Raw genomic sequence first — 16,717 nt, 5'->3', positions numbered from 1 at the left:
AAGCAACACACCACCCAATCAGCAACTGAAGTACAATGTGAGCTACCTGACAGACAAAGAAGCAGCTCAGAGAATGGCCCTCACACTTTCCAACAGGTTCCAGGCACTTGACCTTGATAGCGAAGACGCTTGGACTGCTGTCGAAGAGGCAATAAACTAAATTTGTGAGGAAGTGCTGGGAAAAAGGTAATTTGAGCATAAGGAAGAGAACATCTGTAGATGCTGGAAATCCAAGGAACTCAGCAGGCCAGCCAACATCTATGGAAAAAAGTACAGTCGACAATTTGGGCCAAGACCCTTTGGCAGAATGACTCCAGTCCTGCCGAAGAGTCTTGGCCTAAATTGTGGACTGTACTTTTTTTTCCATAGATGCTGCCTGGATTGCTGAGTTCCTCCAGTATTTTGTGAGTGTTATTTGAGCAAAAGGCATGGATAACACCAGCAACTAGGAACAAGAAAGTGGAGGCACAGAGGGAATATGAGAAAGTGCACAAGGAAGGAAGGAAGGAGAAACATCAAGAGGAACAGGAGAGAGCACATCAACACCCCTGCGTCCCAAGCAGAAAAAGCCTCAGCAAATGAGAATATGAAAGAACTATATGATACTATCGAGAGACTAACTAACAAATTCAACCAGACCAACACCGAAGTGAAAGATAAAGATGGAAAGGCCCTAACTAAAGAAGACAAACAGCTCCAACATTGGGCACAGTACTTCAGTGAGCTTCTGAACAGAATCTCTTCTAATTCCAGAAGCACTTGGATGTCAACTGTACCAACCCAAAGGAGGAAATCATGCAGGTAATCAAGAGGCAGGAAAAGCAGCTGGCCCAGAGGCATTGAAAGCAGACTAAACTTTCAGCAGATATCCTATACACTTTGTTCTGCAGCATCTGGGACAAAGAAAACGTGCCACAGAGTGGAAGGAAAGTCACATAATCATGCTTCCAAAGAAAGTGACCTACAAAACTGTAAAAACTATTGAATTGAATTGACTTGTTTTCTTCCTTACATCCTTCACATACGTGAGTAAAAATCTTTACGTTACATCTTCATCTAAATGTGCAATTTATAGTAATTTGTAATAAATAGTATGTACAACTGGACAGTCAATATACTGTAACATAGAAATACAATTGTATCAGCATGAATTAATCAGTCTGATAGCCTGGTGGAAGAAGCTGTCCCCGAGCCTGCTGGTCCTGGCTCTTATGCTGTGGTATCATTTCCCAGATGGTAGCAGCTGGAACAGTTTGTGGTTGGGGTGACTCGGGTCCTCAATGCTCCTTCGGGTCCTTTTTACGCACCTGTCTCTGTAAGTGTCCTGAGTAGTGGGAAGTTCACATCTACAGATGCGCTGGGCTGTTTGCACCACTCTCTGCAGAGTTCTGCAATTGAGGGAAGTACAGTTCCCATACCAGGCAGTGATGCAGCCATGCTCTTAATTGTGCCCCTGTAGAAAGTCCTTAGGATTTGGGGGCTCATGCCAAACTTCTTCAACCGTCTGAGATGAACAAGGCGTTGCTGAGCTTTTTTCACCACACAGCCAGTATGAGATGAGACCACATGAGATCCTCGGTGATGTGTTTGCCAAGGAACTTAAAGCTGTTCACCCCCTCAAGCCCAGATCCATTGATGTCAATAAGGGTTAGCCTGTCTCCATTCCTCTTGCAGTACTACAGAAGTATATCCTTAATATCTGTGGTCTGCAATGCTTTCAACAAGCTGTTGACACAAAATTAAGGAGCAGCAAGCAAGCTTTAAGAAAGATTGCTCCTGCACAGACCAGACAGCTACCTTAAGGATAACTATAGAACATACAATCAAATGGAATACTTCTCTCTACATCAACTACATCATCTACATCAACGAGAAAGCCTTCGATAGCTTAGACAGCCACACCCTAAGGAAATGTATAAAACATTATGGAATACTGGAGAAATCTATCAATATTATCAGGAACGCCAACAACAACATATCATGTAACATCATACATCCGAGAAAACCGTCAGAAAGCTTCAATGTCAACACTGGGGTGAAACAGGGATGGTTGATGGCTTCTTTTCTGTTCCTGTTGGCAATAGACTGGATTATAAAACAGACAAGTAAAAAAATGAAATGGAATCCAGGAGATGTTTGAGGAGAGTTGTATGGATGTATCAGTGGGAGAGTGGTCTGCTAGATCAGTGCATAAGAGAGAATAGAGGAGGTTACGCAGACAGTGCCAGAAGTCATGAGGAGGAAGGCTGATTCTAATGTGAAACAAGGACTAATTGGGCTGTACATTCAGTATAATTCACTGTGTAAATGAAGTATCCGAAAGTGGAAGAAAGGGATTGCAGTTGTCAACTAATGTTCATTCTGGTCACTGAGGCAAGACTGGCGGAGAATTGTCAATACCAAAAGATCACCATCAACTTCTCGCTCTACACTAGTATCTGTGGCAAAGCACAGCTCAAACACCATCTATAAATTTTCTGAGCTCACGATTTTTGCTCCTAGAATCTTAGGGATGAGGAGGTCTACAGGAGTGAGATAATATCTGCTAGTTGAGTGGTGTTACAACAACCTCATCCTCAATGTCAACAAGTCCAAGGAATTGATTGTGGACTTGAAGGAGAAATTGAGAGAACATACACCATTCCTCATCAAAGGGTCAGTGGTGGAGAACATTAGAATTCGAATTGGTTTATTATTGTCACATGTATCAAGACACAGTGAAAAACATGTCTTGCACACTGTTCATACAGATCAAATAATTACACAGTGTATTAAGCTAAAACAAGGAAAAAACAATAACAATGCAGAATAAAATGTAAAAGGAACCAAAAAATTGCAGTACAGTGTGTAAACGATAAACTGCAAGATCATAGTGAAGTAGATTGTGAGGTCAACAGTTCATCTTATTGTACAAAAGGTCCATTCAAGAGTCTGATAACCTGAGGACCAAAAGACATAGAAGCAGAATTAGGCCATTTAGCCCATTGAATCTGCTCTTCCATTTCATCATGGTTGATCCCGGATCCCATTCAACCCCATACACCTGCCTTCTCGCCATATCCTTTGATGCTCTGATCAATCAGCAAACTCTCAACTTCTGCTTTAAATATACCCTTGATCTTGGCCTCCACCACAGAAATTCCTCCTTTAGTGGTTCTAAAAGGTCACCACTCAATTTGGAGGCTGTTGCCCTCTAGTTGTGGATACGCTCACCATAGGAAATATCCTCTTCACATTCCACCTAACCTGGTCAGTTCAACATTCAGTAGATTTCAATGAGATTCCCCTGCATTCTTCTAGATTTCTGTGAGTACAGGCCCAAAGCTACCTAATGCTCCTCATGTTGACCACTTCCTTCCCAGAATCAACCTCAAGAACCTGCTCTGGACTTTCTCCAATGACAACACATCCTTTCTGAGATGTGGGGCCCAAAACTGTTGACAATACTCCAAGGGTGCCCTGATTGATGTCTTATAAAGGCCCAGCATTATCTCCTTGCTGAGGAGATATGTTAAGGGGAATATTCTATTCCCCTTAACATCCTGTAAATGCCAACATTGCATTTGCCTCATCACAGACTCAACCTGTATATTAACCTTCTGGGAGTTTTGCACAAGGCCTCCAAAGTCCCTCTGCACCTCTGATGTTTGAATTTTCTCCCCAATTAGATAATAGTCTGCACTATTATTCCTTTTACCAAAATGCATTATTGTACATTTCCCACCACTTAAGACCTTTGAGCTTACCTAGCACTTTTTCCTTTGTAATAGCAACATTACTAACTCCTGCTCCCTGACATTCACGGACCTCTGGCACACTGCTAGTGTCTTCCACGGTGAAGACTGATGCAAAGTACTCATTAAGTTCATCTGCCATTTTTTGTCCCCCTTTACTACCTGACCAGCACCGTTTTCCAGTGGTCCAATATCAACTCTCACCTCCCTTTTACTCTTTATATAACTGAAAAACTTTTAGTATCCTGCTCTACATTATTGGCTAGTTTGTCTTCATAGTTCAGCTTTTCTCTTCTTACAGCTTTTTTAGTTGCCTTTTGTTGGATGTTAAAAGCTTCCCAATCATCCAACTTCCCAGTCAGTTTTGCTACATTATATGCCCTTTCCTTGTCAGTCCTTAAGTCCCCTTGTCACCCATGGTTGCCCAGCCCTGCCATTTGAGAACAACTTCTGTGGGACATGTCCATCCTGCGCCTTGTTAACTATTCCTAAAATCTTCAGCCACCTCTGTTCTACTGTCATCCCTGCCAGCATCCCCCTCCAATCCACCTGGCCAAGCTCCTCTCTCATGCCTCTGTAATTCCCTTTATTCCATTGTGATACTGATATACGTGACTTCTGCTTCTCCCTCTCAAATTGCAGTATGAATTCAATCATATTATAATCACAGCCTCCTCAGGGTTTCTTTACATTAAGCTCTCCAATAAGATCTGGGTTATTATACAATGCCCAATCTAAGATGGCCTTTCCCCAAATAGGCTCAAGCACAAGCTGTTCTAAAAAGTCATCTCCTAGGCATTCAACAAATTCCTTCTCTTGCAATCCAATACCAACTTGATAATCCCCTTGCATATTGAAGGACCCATTACAATTGTGACATTACCCTTATCACATGCCTTTTCCAGTTCCCTTTGCAATCTCAACACCACATCTTGACTACTATTTGGAGGTCTAGATATGATTCCCATAATGGTTTCTTAACTCCACCTAAAAAGATTCAACATTCTTTGACCCTATGTCACCTCTTTCTAAAGATGTAATTCCATCTCTTACCAACAGAGCCACACCAACGCCTTTGCCTTCCTGCCTGTCCTTTTGATACAAAGTAGATCCTTTGATGTTAAGCTCTCAACTGTGGCCTTTCAGCTACAACTCAGTGATGCACACAATGTCATATTGGCCAATTGTGCCACGAGTTGGTCCACTTTATTCTGAATGCTATGTGCATTTAAATACACCTTCAGTCCCGTATTCTTCACCCTTTTGAATTTTGCATTTGTGGTACAACTTAACTCTTTGTTCTGTCTGCATTTATACCCAATCTTTGGCTTGTTCTTCCTTACATTTATGTTATACTTGTAAACCTGTTGGATCATCTTCAGCTCTATCCAACTGGTTCCCATCCCCCTGCCAAGAAATCTTCACAACAATGGAGACGTCTTCACGAGGCAGTGCCTAAAGAAGGCAGCATCCATCATCAAGGGCCCTCACCATCTGGGATATGCCTTCTTCTCATTATCACCAGCGGGAAGGAGATACAAGAACTTTAAGACCTACACTCAACAATTCACAAACAGTTTTCTGAACAGTTCATGAAATTATTATTCCCTTCTTTACAACACTATTTATTTATTTTTGTAATTAAGAGTGATTTTCTTTCTTTGTACTTTCTAAAGGGGGAGGGGGAGCTGCCATATTTCTTGGTACACATTAGGAGGTCCTAAAGAGAATTTGGAGAGCTATGTAGAAAGGTGAAAGACAGAACCTCCAGGGTAACAATCTCTGGATTGCTGCCTGTCCCACACACCAGTGATAGCAAGAATAGGATGATTTGGCAGATAAGGAACTACCGAGGGGGGCAAGGTTTCAGATTTATGGATTACTGGCATCTCTTCTGTGGAAGGTATAACCTGTACAACAGAAATGGAATACACTTGAACCCGGGGCGGGGCAGGGGGGAACCAGTACCCTTGTTGACAGGTTTGCTCGAGCTGTTGAGAGGGTTTAAACTAATCTGGCAAGGGGATGGGAACTGGAATGATAGGGCTGAAGACAGGGATATTGGTTTACAAGCAGAGGTCATGTCTAGTGAGATGATAGGAAAAATAGATGATAGGGCAAAATTGCAGTCAACGAGATGAGTTGTAGTGTAAAAAGGAGACAACATTGAAAAGAGTGACACATACAGGACTGAAGGTGTTATATTTGAATGCACGCACTACATGAAATAAGGTAGATAATCTTGGAGTGCAGTTGGAGATTGGCAGGTATGACGTTGTGGGTATCACGGCATCATGCCTGAAAGATTATTGTAGATGGGAGCTTTATATCCAAGGATGCACAATCTGTTGAAAGGACAGGCAGGTAGGTTGGTGGGGGGCAGTGGTTATGCTGGTAGAAAATGAAATCAAATCTTTAGAAAGAGGGGACATAGGATTCAAAGACGTAGAATCCTTGTGGGTAGAGATAAGAAACTGCAAGGGTAAAAAGACCCTGATGGGAGTTATTTACAAGGCCATCAAACAGTAGCCAGGATGTGGTTTACAGATTACAATAGGAGATAGTGAAAGCATGGCAAAAAGGCAATGCTACGTTAGTCATAGGGGATTTCAATATGCAGATAGATTGGGAAAATCAAGTTGATGCTGAATCCCTAGACAGAGAATTTCTGGAATGCTTCTGAGATGGCTTTTTTGAGCAGCATATGGTTCAGCTAACAGGGGATCAGCAATTCTGTAATGAAATGAATTTGATTAGGAAATATTGATCATAATGTGATATAATTCACCCTGCAGTTTGAGAGGGAAAAGCTAAAGTCAGATGTATCAGTATTAGAGTGGAGTAAAGGGAATTACAGAGGCACGAGAAAAAGTTGATTGGAATGGAACACCAGCAGGTATGATGTTGGAGCAGCAATGGCTGGATTTTCTGAGAGCAATTCGGAAGGCGAAAGATAGATCCATCCTAAAGAAGAAGAAATATTCTAAAGGCAGAATGATGCAACCATGTCTAACAAGGGAAGTCAAAACCAACATAAAAGCCAAACAGAGTATGTGAAGAGCAAGAGGATAAGACATGAGAGAATAGGACCAATCAAGTGTGACAGTGGAAAAGTGTGTATGGAACCACAAGAGAGAGCAGAGATACTTAATGAATACATTACTTCAGTATTCACTACGGAAAAGGATCTTGGCAATTGTAAGGATGACTTGTAGCGGACTGAAAAGCTTTAGTATATAGATATTAAAGAAGAGGATGTACTGGAGCTTTTGGAAAGCATCAAGTTGGCTAAGTCACCGGGACCAGATGGGAAGTAGCCCAGGCTACTGTGGGAAGCGAGGGAGGAGACTGCTGAGTCTCTGGCGATGATCTTTGCATCATCAGTGGGGATGGGAGAGGTTCCAGAGTATTGGAGGGTTGCGGATGTTGTTCCCTTATTCAAGAAAGGGAGTAGAGATAGCCCAGGAAATTATAGGTAAGTGAGTCTTACTTCAGTGGTTGGTAAGTTGATGGAGAAGATCCTGAGAGGCAGGATTTATGAACATCTGGAGAGGCATAATATGATTAGGAATAGTCAGCATGGCTTTGTCGAGGGCAGGTCGTGCCTTATGAACCTGATTGAATTTTTTGAGGATGTGACTAAACACATTGATGAAGGTAGAGCTGTAGATGGATTTCAGCAAGGCACTTGATAAGGTACACCATGCCAGGCTTATTGAGAGAGTAAGGAGGCATGGGATCCAAATAGGCATGGTTGCTTTGTGAATCCAGAACTGGCTTGCCCACAGAAGGCAAAGAGTAGTTGTGGACGGGTCATATTCTGCATGGAGGTTGATGACCAGTGGTGTGCCTCAGGGATCTGTTCTGGAACCCCTACTCTTTGTGATTTTTATAAATGACCTGGATGAGGAAATGGAGGGATGAGTTAGTAAATTTGCTGATGACACAAAGGTTGGGGGTGTTGTGGATGTCAGAGGGCTGTCAGAGGTTACAGCGGGACATTGATAGGATGCAAAACTGGGCTGAGAAGTGGCAGACGGAGTTCAACCCTGATAAGTGTGAGGTGGCTCATTTTGTTACGTTAAATATGATGGCAGAATATAGCATTAATGGTAAGACTCTTGGTAGCGTGGAGGATCAGAGGGATCTTGGGGTCCAAGTCCATAGGCCACTCAAAGCTGCTACGCAGGTTGACTCCGTGGTTGAGAAGGCATACGGTGCATTGTCCTTCATCAACCGTGGGATTGAGTTTAAGAGCTGAGAGGTAATATTGCAGCTATATAGGATCCTGGTCAGACCCCACTTAGAGTACTGTGCTCATTTCTGGTCGCCTCACTACAGGAAGGATGTGGAAACTATAGAAAGGGTGCAGAGGAGATTTACAAGGATATTGCCTGGATTGGGGAGCATGCCTTATGAGAATAGGTTGAGTGAACTGGGCCTTTTCTCCTTGGAGTGACAAAGGATGAGAGGTGACCTGATAGAGGTATACAAGATAATGAGAGGCATCGATTGTGTGGATAGTCAGAGGCTTTTTCCCAGGGTTGAAATGGCTAGCACGAGAGGGCATAGTTTTAAGGTGCTTGGAAGTAGGTACAGGGGAGATGTCAGGGGTAAGTTTTTTTTAAAACGCAGAGAGTGGTGAGTGCGTGGAATGGGCTGCCAGCAGCGGTGGTGGAGGCAGAATCAATAGGGGCTTTTAAGATGCTCCTGGATAGGTACGTAGAGCTTAGAAAAATAGACGGCTATGGGTAAGCCTAGGTAAGGACATGTTTGACACAGCTTTGTGGGCCAAAGGGCCTGTATTGTGCTGTAGGTTTTCTATGTTCTATGTTTCTATGTTCTATGAGGGCATATAATAGAGCAAAATTTAGAGGGAAGTTAGAAGATAGGAATTTTTAAAAAAACAACAGAAGGCACCAAAAAGAAAAGGAACCATAAGAGGTAAGCTAGCCAATAATATCAAAAATGATACCAAAAGTTTTTTTCAGATATATAAAGAGTATGAGAAAAGCAAGAATAGATATTGGACCACCAGAGAGATAGTAACAGGAGACAAGGAAGTGGCAGACAGAAAAAGTATTTAGCATCAGTCTTCACTGTGGAAGAAAGTAACAGTACGCTGGAGGTTTGAAAGTGTCAAGATGAAGAACTGATTGCAATTGTTATTACGGTACTGAGGAGAAGGTGCTTGGGAAACTGAAAGGTCAGAAGGTAAGATAAGTCACCTGGACCAGATAGACTACACCCAAGAGTTCTAAAGGAGGTAGCTGAGGAGATTATGGAGGCATTAGTAATGATATTTCAAGAACCAATAGCTTCTGGCATGGTTCCAGAAAGGAGAGAGGCAGAAGAAAGGAAATTATAGGCCAGTTAGCCTGACCTCAGTGGTTGGGTGATGTTGGAGTCGATTGTTAAGGATGTGGTTTTGAGGTACTCAATGACACTTGACAAAATAGGCCATAGTCAGTGTGGTTTCCTCAAGGGAAAATCTTGCCTGACAAATCCGTTGGAATTCTTTGAAGAATTAACAAGCAGGATAGTCAAAGGCTACACAAAGATTAGGAGAATGGGTAAAGAGGTGGCAGATGGAATACAGTGTCGGGAAGGGTACGGTCATGCACTTTGGTAGAAGGAATAAATACATAGACTATTTTCTAAGCAGAGAGAAAGTTTCAAAATCTGAGGAACAAAATGCAGAATTCCCTAAAGATTGATTTGCAGGTTGAATCAGTGGTGAGGAAACGAATACAATGTTAGTATTTATTTCAAGTGGTCTAGAATATAAAAACAAGGACGCAGTGTTGAGGCTGTATAAAGCACTGATGAAGCCTCACTTGGAATATTGAGCAGTTTTGGTGCCCTTATTTAAGAAAGGATGTGACATTGGAGAAGGTTTGGAAGAGGTTCATGAGAATGAGCAGCAATTGAAGGCTCTGGGCCTGTACTTGCTGGAACTTCGAAGAATGGCAGGGGGAGGATCTCATTGAAACCTATCGAATATTGAAAGGACTAGATAGAGTGGATGCGCATGTTTCTTCTGGTGGGGGAATCTAGGACCAGAGGGCACAGCCTCAAAATAGGGAGATGTCCATTTAGAACAGAAATGAGGAGGAATTTCTTTAGGCAAAAGGTGGTATATCTGGAATTTGTTGCCACAGGCGGCTGCGGAAGCCAGGCCATTGGGTACATTTAAGGCGGAGGTTGATAGGTTCTTGATAAGTCAGGGTGTGAAAGGTTATGTGAGAATGCAGAAGAATAGTGTCAAGAGGGAAATGGATCAGCCATGATGAAAAGGTAGAGGTGACTTGATGGGCTGAATGGCCTAATTTTGCTCCTATGACTTATGGTCTTTACTGAGATAGCAAAACAGCAAATTTCACATCATGAAAGTCAGTGATAATAAACTTGATTCTGAATGTGAAGCAGAGGGTAGGAATAATCAACATAGTTTGTACTGGTTTAGAGACAGAGAGAGGACTGAGGTCAGTGTCAAGCAACATCCATGGTGACTTTCTGTGATACACAGTGGGTGTGTTGTGTACTCACCAGCCAGACATGAAGTAGTCCCTGTACAATATCTTCTTTCCAATGTCGCTTCTTTTCACTCTGCGAGGAAACTCATACCTTGAAAACTCTTCACCGAGTAACTCAGGCTTAAGGAATGCCTGCAAAGTACATTAAATTACTAAAGTAGTGCCTAGAATTTGATTTCCTGTAATATGGCAGCCCCAGTGAATTTTCTCTAAATTCGGAGGGCATTCCTGATCCGCCAACCAGCCCTCAAATCTCACCACCCCTCTTCCCAGGATACTCCTTAGAACTCAACCTTTGACTTTGTTTCAAGCTTTCTATCAAATTTAAACTTCAAGTTCGTAGTGATATTTTCTCTATTTTCATGAAATCCTCTTACATTCCAAATGCGTTAGTAGGTTCATTGATTACAAGGGTGTAATTGGGAAGTTTGGGTTGGAAGGGCTTATTACTGTGCTGAATCTCTAATAAAATAAAGATACTACATAGAAAACAACTAACAGGCCCTTCAGCCCATGATGTACGAGCTGACAATGATAACAAATTGAATTAAATCTCTACTGCCTGATGTTTGGTTTCATTTGGTGCAGACACCATGAGCTGAAGGGCCATTTCACACCATGTTCACTTATCTACCTAAAATCCTCAAATACCACATATTTGCTGTCAGCACTGCCCCAGCAGTCCACTGCAATCAAATACCACCTTCCACATAAAAGAAAACATACACTCAGTGGCCACTTTATTAGGTAAGCCTGCTCGTTATTTCAAGTATCTAATCGGCTAATCATGTGGCAGCAACTCAACACATAAAAGCATGCAGACATGGTCAAAAGGTTCAGTTGTTGTTCAGACCAATCATCAGAATGGGGAAGAAATATGATCCAAGGGATTTTGACTGTGGAATGGTTGTTGGTGCCGAATAGGGTGTTTTAGTACCTGCTGATCTGTGATTTTCACACAGCAGCCTCTAGAGTTTACAAAGAATGACGCAGAAACAAAAAAAAAAATCCAGTGAGGATTAGTTCTGTGGGTGAGAACACCTTATTAATGAGAGGGGTCAGAGGAGAATGACCAGACTGGTTGAAGCTGACAGGAAGACAACAGTAACTCAAACAGTTACAACAGTTGTGTGCAGAAGAGCATCTCTGAATGCACAGAACATGAAACTTTGAAATGGATGGCCTATAACAGCAGAAGACTACACTGGGTTCCACTGCGGTTCCTAATGAAGTGACCACTTAGTGTATAGAAATACAAGTTGCCACTGTCTATTGATTTTTACAGAACCAAAACTGTACAAAGGTTAGCAAGTGATCAGTCAAAACTTCAGCTGTAATTAAATAAATTTTGACCTTGCCTTAAGACATCTGGAAAGAAGTAGGCAGTGTTTTAATTGTGAATGTAGAAAATGCTCTGCGCAGGGAGTGCAGCCTCTCATTGCTTCCTTAACTGCTGTCCTCCATTTAGCCAACTTAAAAATTCTCAGTGTTGATAGTGTCCTGAACCATTATCACATTTACTTCCTTTGAAAATACAAGGTTATACAATCTAGTCATTGATTTCACAATGTACAAGTATCAAATTTTCGAGAGGTAAGGCCAAGGGCAGAATTAGGCCATTTGGCCCATTGAATCTGTTCCACCTTTCCATCATGTCTGATCTATTATCCTTCTCAACACCATTCTCCTGCCATCTCCCCATAACTTTTGATGCCCCAACTAATCAAGAATCTATCAACCTCTACTTTAATTATACCCTATGATTTGTTCCTTACAACTACCAGTGGCAATGAATTCCATAGATTCACCACCCCCCTGCTAAAGAAATTCCTCCTCGTCTCTGTTCTAAAGAAATGTCCTTATATTGTGAGGCAGTGCCCTCTGGTCCCATGACTCCCACAACTACTGAAACATCCTTGCAACATCCACTCTATCTAGGCCTTTCAATATTCATTTCTTTAGAAGACTACTCATTCTTCTAAAGTCCAGAGACAAGCCCACAGACAAACACTCCTCAGACATTACGAGAATTTGAATTTTACCAGATGCTGAATCCTTTGCCTCTCAGTGACAGCTGTGAACTCATTGGAGAGTGGAATAACATCATTCTTCTGCACTGCAATTGCTCTTAAAAGAAAAAACAAAGAAACCATTGGTATTTACCAAACAATGTCCTATAAAGAATATTATGTAAGTAGTGATTATTAACTTCAGGAGGAAGAAACTGGGGGATCCACAAGTCTGAGTATACACATCCACAACATGGTTAATTTTAAATTGTCTCATTCAGGCCTAAAGATTTAATCGTTGTGGAGGATTTCTTACTCTTGTGGGATATCAACACCCTGGCAAAGCTACTGAGCCAGCTGGAGATCACCGTGCCAGAACTGCTTCTTCAACTCCAGACCGCACCTGGACCCGACCAGCAAGGCCCACCACGTTCCCGGAGACCTGCGGCCTTCTACCGTGCCGGAGCGCTTGGAGATGCGGCCCATTCTGACCAGCACCTCTCCGGAGCAGACGACCACACAGAAGTTCATCAGAGACCTCAAGGTGCCCCAGATGCTTCCCCGGAGCAACCACCGTAAAGCCCCATTGGTGGCCATCCACAGCTGCCGGAAGTGAGGCTTCCGCTATCGCCTCGGAAATCGAACCTGAGGCTCAACTGCAACCGTGACTCAGCTGATGGACTTGTTTCAGCCAGGAGGAGCCTGGCCCTCCGGGATTAACCCAATTGACAGCCCGGGCCCCTGGCAGCTGGAAGTGGCAGCGGAGCCTCCTCCATCACTTGGCCCGACCCGGAGTGCCCGACGACACAACCTGCCGATCGATCCCCGCGGGACGCATCCACCAACCTCAAAGAGCTGACAAAAACGCGCTGCATCGATGAAAGATGCACTATTTACCAAGGAAGTGTGGGAAAAGAGCTGGGCTGCTGGTCAGATTGAAGCTTCAGTGTCCCTATGCCCACCATCCTACTAGCTAATGTGCAAGCTATAGAGAACAAGGTGGATGATCTTAAAGGGAGACTCACCTACTGCAGGGAGAAGCAGAACTGCTGTGTATTCTGTTTCACCAAGACCTGGCTCTCCCCTGCCACCCCCGACTGTGCCATCTGACCAGAGAGATTTTCGATCCATCAGATGGACTGCACGGCGTCTTCGGGCAAGACGAGGGGAGGTGGTGTCTGCCTACTGATCAACACTGCGTGGTGTTCGGACACAGTGGCACTGACAAGCTCCCGCAGTCCGGACCTGGAACACCTGTCGATGAAGTGTCGTCCCTACTATCTGCCACGGGAATTCACCTCGGTCATACTGACAGCGGTCTACATTTCCCCCCAAGGCGGATGTGAAGTGTGCTCTGAATATACTGTATGCCAACATTAGTGAACTTGAGACCAGGTATCCGGAGGCTTTGCTCATTACAGCCAGGGATTTTAACCAGGCCAACCTCAGAAAGGCGCTGCCAAAGTTATACCAACATGTCTCCTGCCCCACTAGAGGCCCGAATATACTTGACCACTGCTACACAGCAGTCAAGGATGCCTACCGTTCCGTCCCACGACCTCACTTCGGAAAATCGGACCATCAGGCCATACTCCTCCTCCTGGCTTACAAACAGAAACTGAAGTGGGAGGTCACGGTCTCAAAAGTAGTGGCGTGTTGGACAGAGGAGACAGATGAGGTCCTCCGTGATTGCTTTGAAATGGTGGACTGGTTAGTATTCAAGGCCTTGGCAGCTAACCTCGGTGAGTATGCCTCAGCTATCAAGGACTTTATTTGGAAATGCACAGAGGACTGTGTGTCTCACAAGATGATCCGTGTATTCCCTAACCGGAAACCTTGGATGAATTATGAGGTCAAGTCCCTTTTGAAGGCTAGAACTGCGGCTTTTACGTCCTCAGATACCAGTCGCTACACGGAATCCAGGCGTGAACTCCAGAAAGCCATTAAGGGCGCCAAGAACCAATATCGAGCCAAGTTGGAAGCCCAGGCTAACCAGAGGGATGCCAGTAGACTATGGCAGGGTCTAAATGAGATCACTGGGCGCAAAGAAAAGGCATAGAATGTCAATAACTGTGGCGCTTCTCTTCCTGATGAACTTAACGTATTCTACGCAAGATTCGAACAGAAGAGGAGCGTCCCACTCCCTCCGGATGAACCAGACCTGGTGGCATCGAGATTCATCGTCACCAAGGAGGACGTTAGAAGGGCCTTCCTGAAGATAAATCCAAGGAAGGCGATGGGCCCAGATGGCATCCCAGGACGGGTTATCCGGGCCTGTGCAAGCAAGCTAGCTAGAGTGTTTGCTGACTTCTTCAACTGCTCTTTGCTTCAGTCTAAGATCCCCTCATGTTTTCAGAAGGCAACGATAATCCCATTGGCGAAGAAGAGCAAGGTGGCATGCCTGAATGACTATCGACCTGTGGCTCTGACATCAATTGCTATGAAGTGCTTCGAGAGATAGGTTATGGCACACATCAACCACAGCCTACCAGTCACCTCGACGCTTTGCAATTCGCCTACCTGAGCAACAGGTCAACGGCAGATGCCATCTCTCTGGCCCTACATTCCTCCTTAGAACACCTGGAGAATAAAGACGCATATGTAAGGCTCCTTTTCATTGACTACAGCTCTGCCTTTAATACCATCATTCCAAATAAACTGATTCCTAAGCTCTGGAACCTGGGCCTTAGCACTCAGATCTTCAACTTCCTCACTGACAGGACCTAGGCTGTAAAAATAGGGGACAAGCTCTTCTCTACAATCACTCTGAGCACCGGTGCCCCACAAGGCTGTGTACTCAGCCCCCTGCTGTACTCACTGTACACCCATGATTGTGTAGCAAAATTTCCATTGAACTCAATCTATAAGTTTGCTGATGACACCACAATTGTAGGCCGTATCTCAGGTAATGATGAGTTTGAGTACAGAGAGGAAATTAAGACCCTGGTGGCATGGTGCGAAGACAATAACCTATCTCTCAACGTCAACAAGATGAAGGAATTCGTTGTTGACTTCAGAAGGAGTAGCGGACCGCACGACCCCATTTACATTGGTGGTGCGCAAGTGGAACAGGTCAAAAGCTTTAAGTTCCTCGGGGTCAATATCACAAATGACCTGACTTGATCCAACCAAGCAGAGTCCACTGCCAAGAAGGCCCACCAGGGGCCTTACTTCCTGAGAAAACTAAAGAAATTTGGCCTGTCCCCTAAAACCCTCACTAATTTTTGTAGAAAGCATTCTTCTAGGGTGCATCACAACCTGGTATGGAAGTTGTCCTGTCCAAGACCGGAAGAAGCTGCAGAAGATCATGAACACAGTCCAGCACATCACACAAACCAATCTTCCGTCCATGGACTCACTTTACACCACACGCTGTCAGAGCAGTGCTGCCAGGATAATCAAGGACACGACCCACCCAGCCAACATACGTCTCATCCCTCTTCCCTCCAGGAGGAGGCTCAGGAGCTTGAAGACTCATACGGCCAGATTTGGGAACAGCTTCGTTCCAACTGTGATAAGACTGCTGAACGGATCCTGACCTGGATCTGGGCCGTACCCTCCAAATATCCGGACCTGCCTCTCAGTTTTTTTTGCACTACCTTACTTTCCCTTTTCTATTTTCTATTTATGATTTATAATTTAAATTTTTAATAGTTGCTATTGATTTGTATTCCAGGGAGCGCGAAGCGCAGAATCAAATATCGCTGTGATGATTGTATGCTCTAATATCAATTGTTTGGCAACTATAAAGTATCGTTTTTCCTGACAAGGGTGGGGGAAATCACTTTGCTTGGCAGATGACACTTGTGGCTGTGAAACGATTTTAGGTTCTGGGTGGTTGCAGGAGTTGACTCTGGGACTGCATGAAGTGATTTGACAGCTCCAGACTGTCTTCTGGACATGTTGGCATCCTGTACCATGCACAACAAACTGCCTGATCTACTGATCCATCCCAGGCCACCAGAGGAAGCTTCAAGCCAATGTTCAGACCCCACTTGGGAGTACTTTGCTCAGTTCTGGTCGCCTCACTACAGGAAGTATGTGGAAACCATAGAAAGGGTGCAGAGGAGATTTACAAGGATGTTGCCTGGATTGAGGCGCATGCCTATTGAAGACAGGTTGAGTGAACTCGGCCTTTTCTCCTTGGAGCAATGGAGGATGAGAGGTGACCTGATAGAGGAGTATAAAATGAAGAGAGACATTGATCACGCAGATAGTCAGAGGCTTTTTCCCAGGGCTGAAATGGCTGCCACAAGAGGGCACAGGTTTAAGGTGCTGGGGAGTAGGTACAGAGGAGATGTCAGGGGTAAGTTGTTTGTTTTTTTTTTACGCAGAGTGGTGAATGCGTGGAATGGGCTGCCGACAACAGTGGTGGAGGTAGATACGATAGGGTATTTTAAGAGACTTTTGGAGCTTAGAAAAATGGAGGGCTATGGGT

General features: G+C 44.0%; 1 protein-coding gene across 1 annotated transcript in view; it reads right to left on the bottom strand.

The window, feature by feature from the left end:
- The window catches only part of LOC134356681 (protein phosphatase 1M-like), a 72,617-nt gene that overhangs the window by 20,831 nt on the left and 35,069 nt on the right, over nt 1–16,717 (bottom strand). Inside the window, exons 5-6 of the mRNA XM_063067707.1 lie at nt 12,313–12,397; nt 10,284–10,402 (exon numbers count right to left, since the gene is read on the bottom strand). Of these exons, the coding sequence (XP_062923777.1) occupies nt 10,284–10,402; nt 12,313–12,397 (204 nt within the window). The remainder of the gene's footprint in view (nt 1–10,283; nt 10,403–12,312; nt 12,398–16,717) is intronic.

The sequence above is a fragment of the Mobula hypostoma genome, chromosome 15 (genome assembly GCF_963921235.1).
Source record: "Mobula hypostoma chromosome 15, sMobHyp1.1, whole genome shotgun sequence".
Lineage (NCBI taxonomy): Eukaryota > Metazoa > Chordata > Chondrichthyes > Myliobatiformes > Myliobatidae > Mobula > Mobula hypostoma.
The sequence above is the reverse complement of the archived record's forward strand: the minus strand, read 5'-3'. Positions and strand labels throughout refer to the sequence as shown.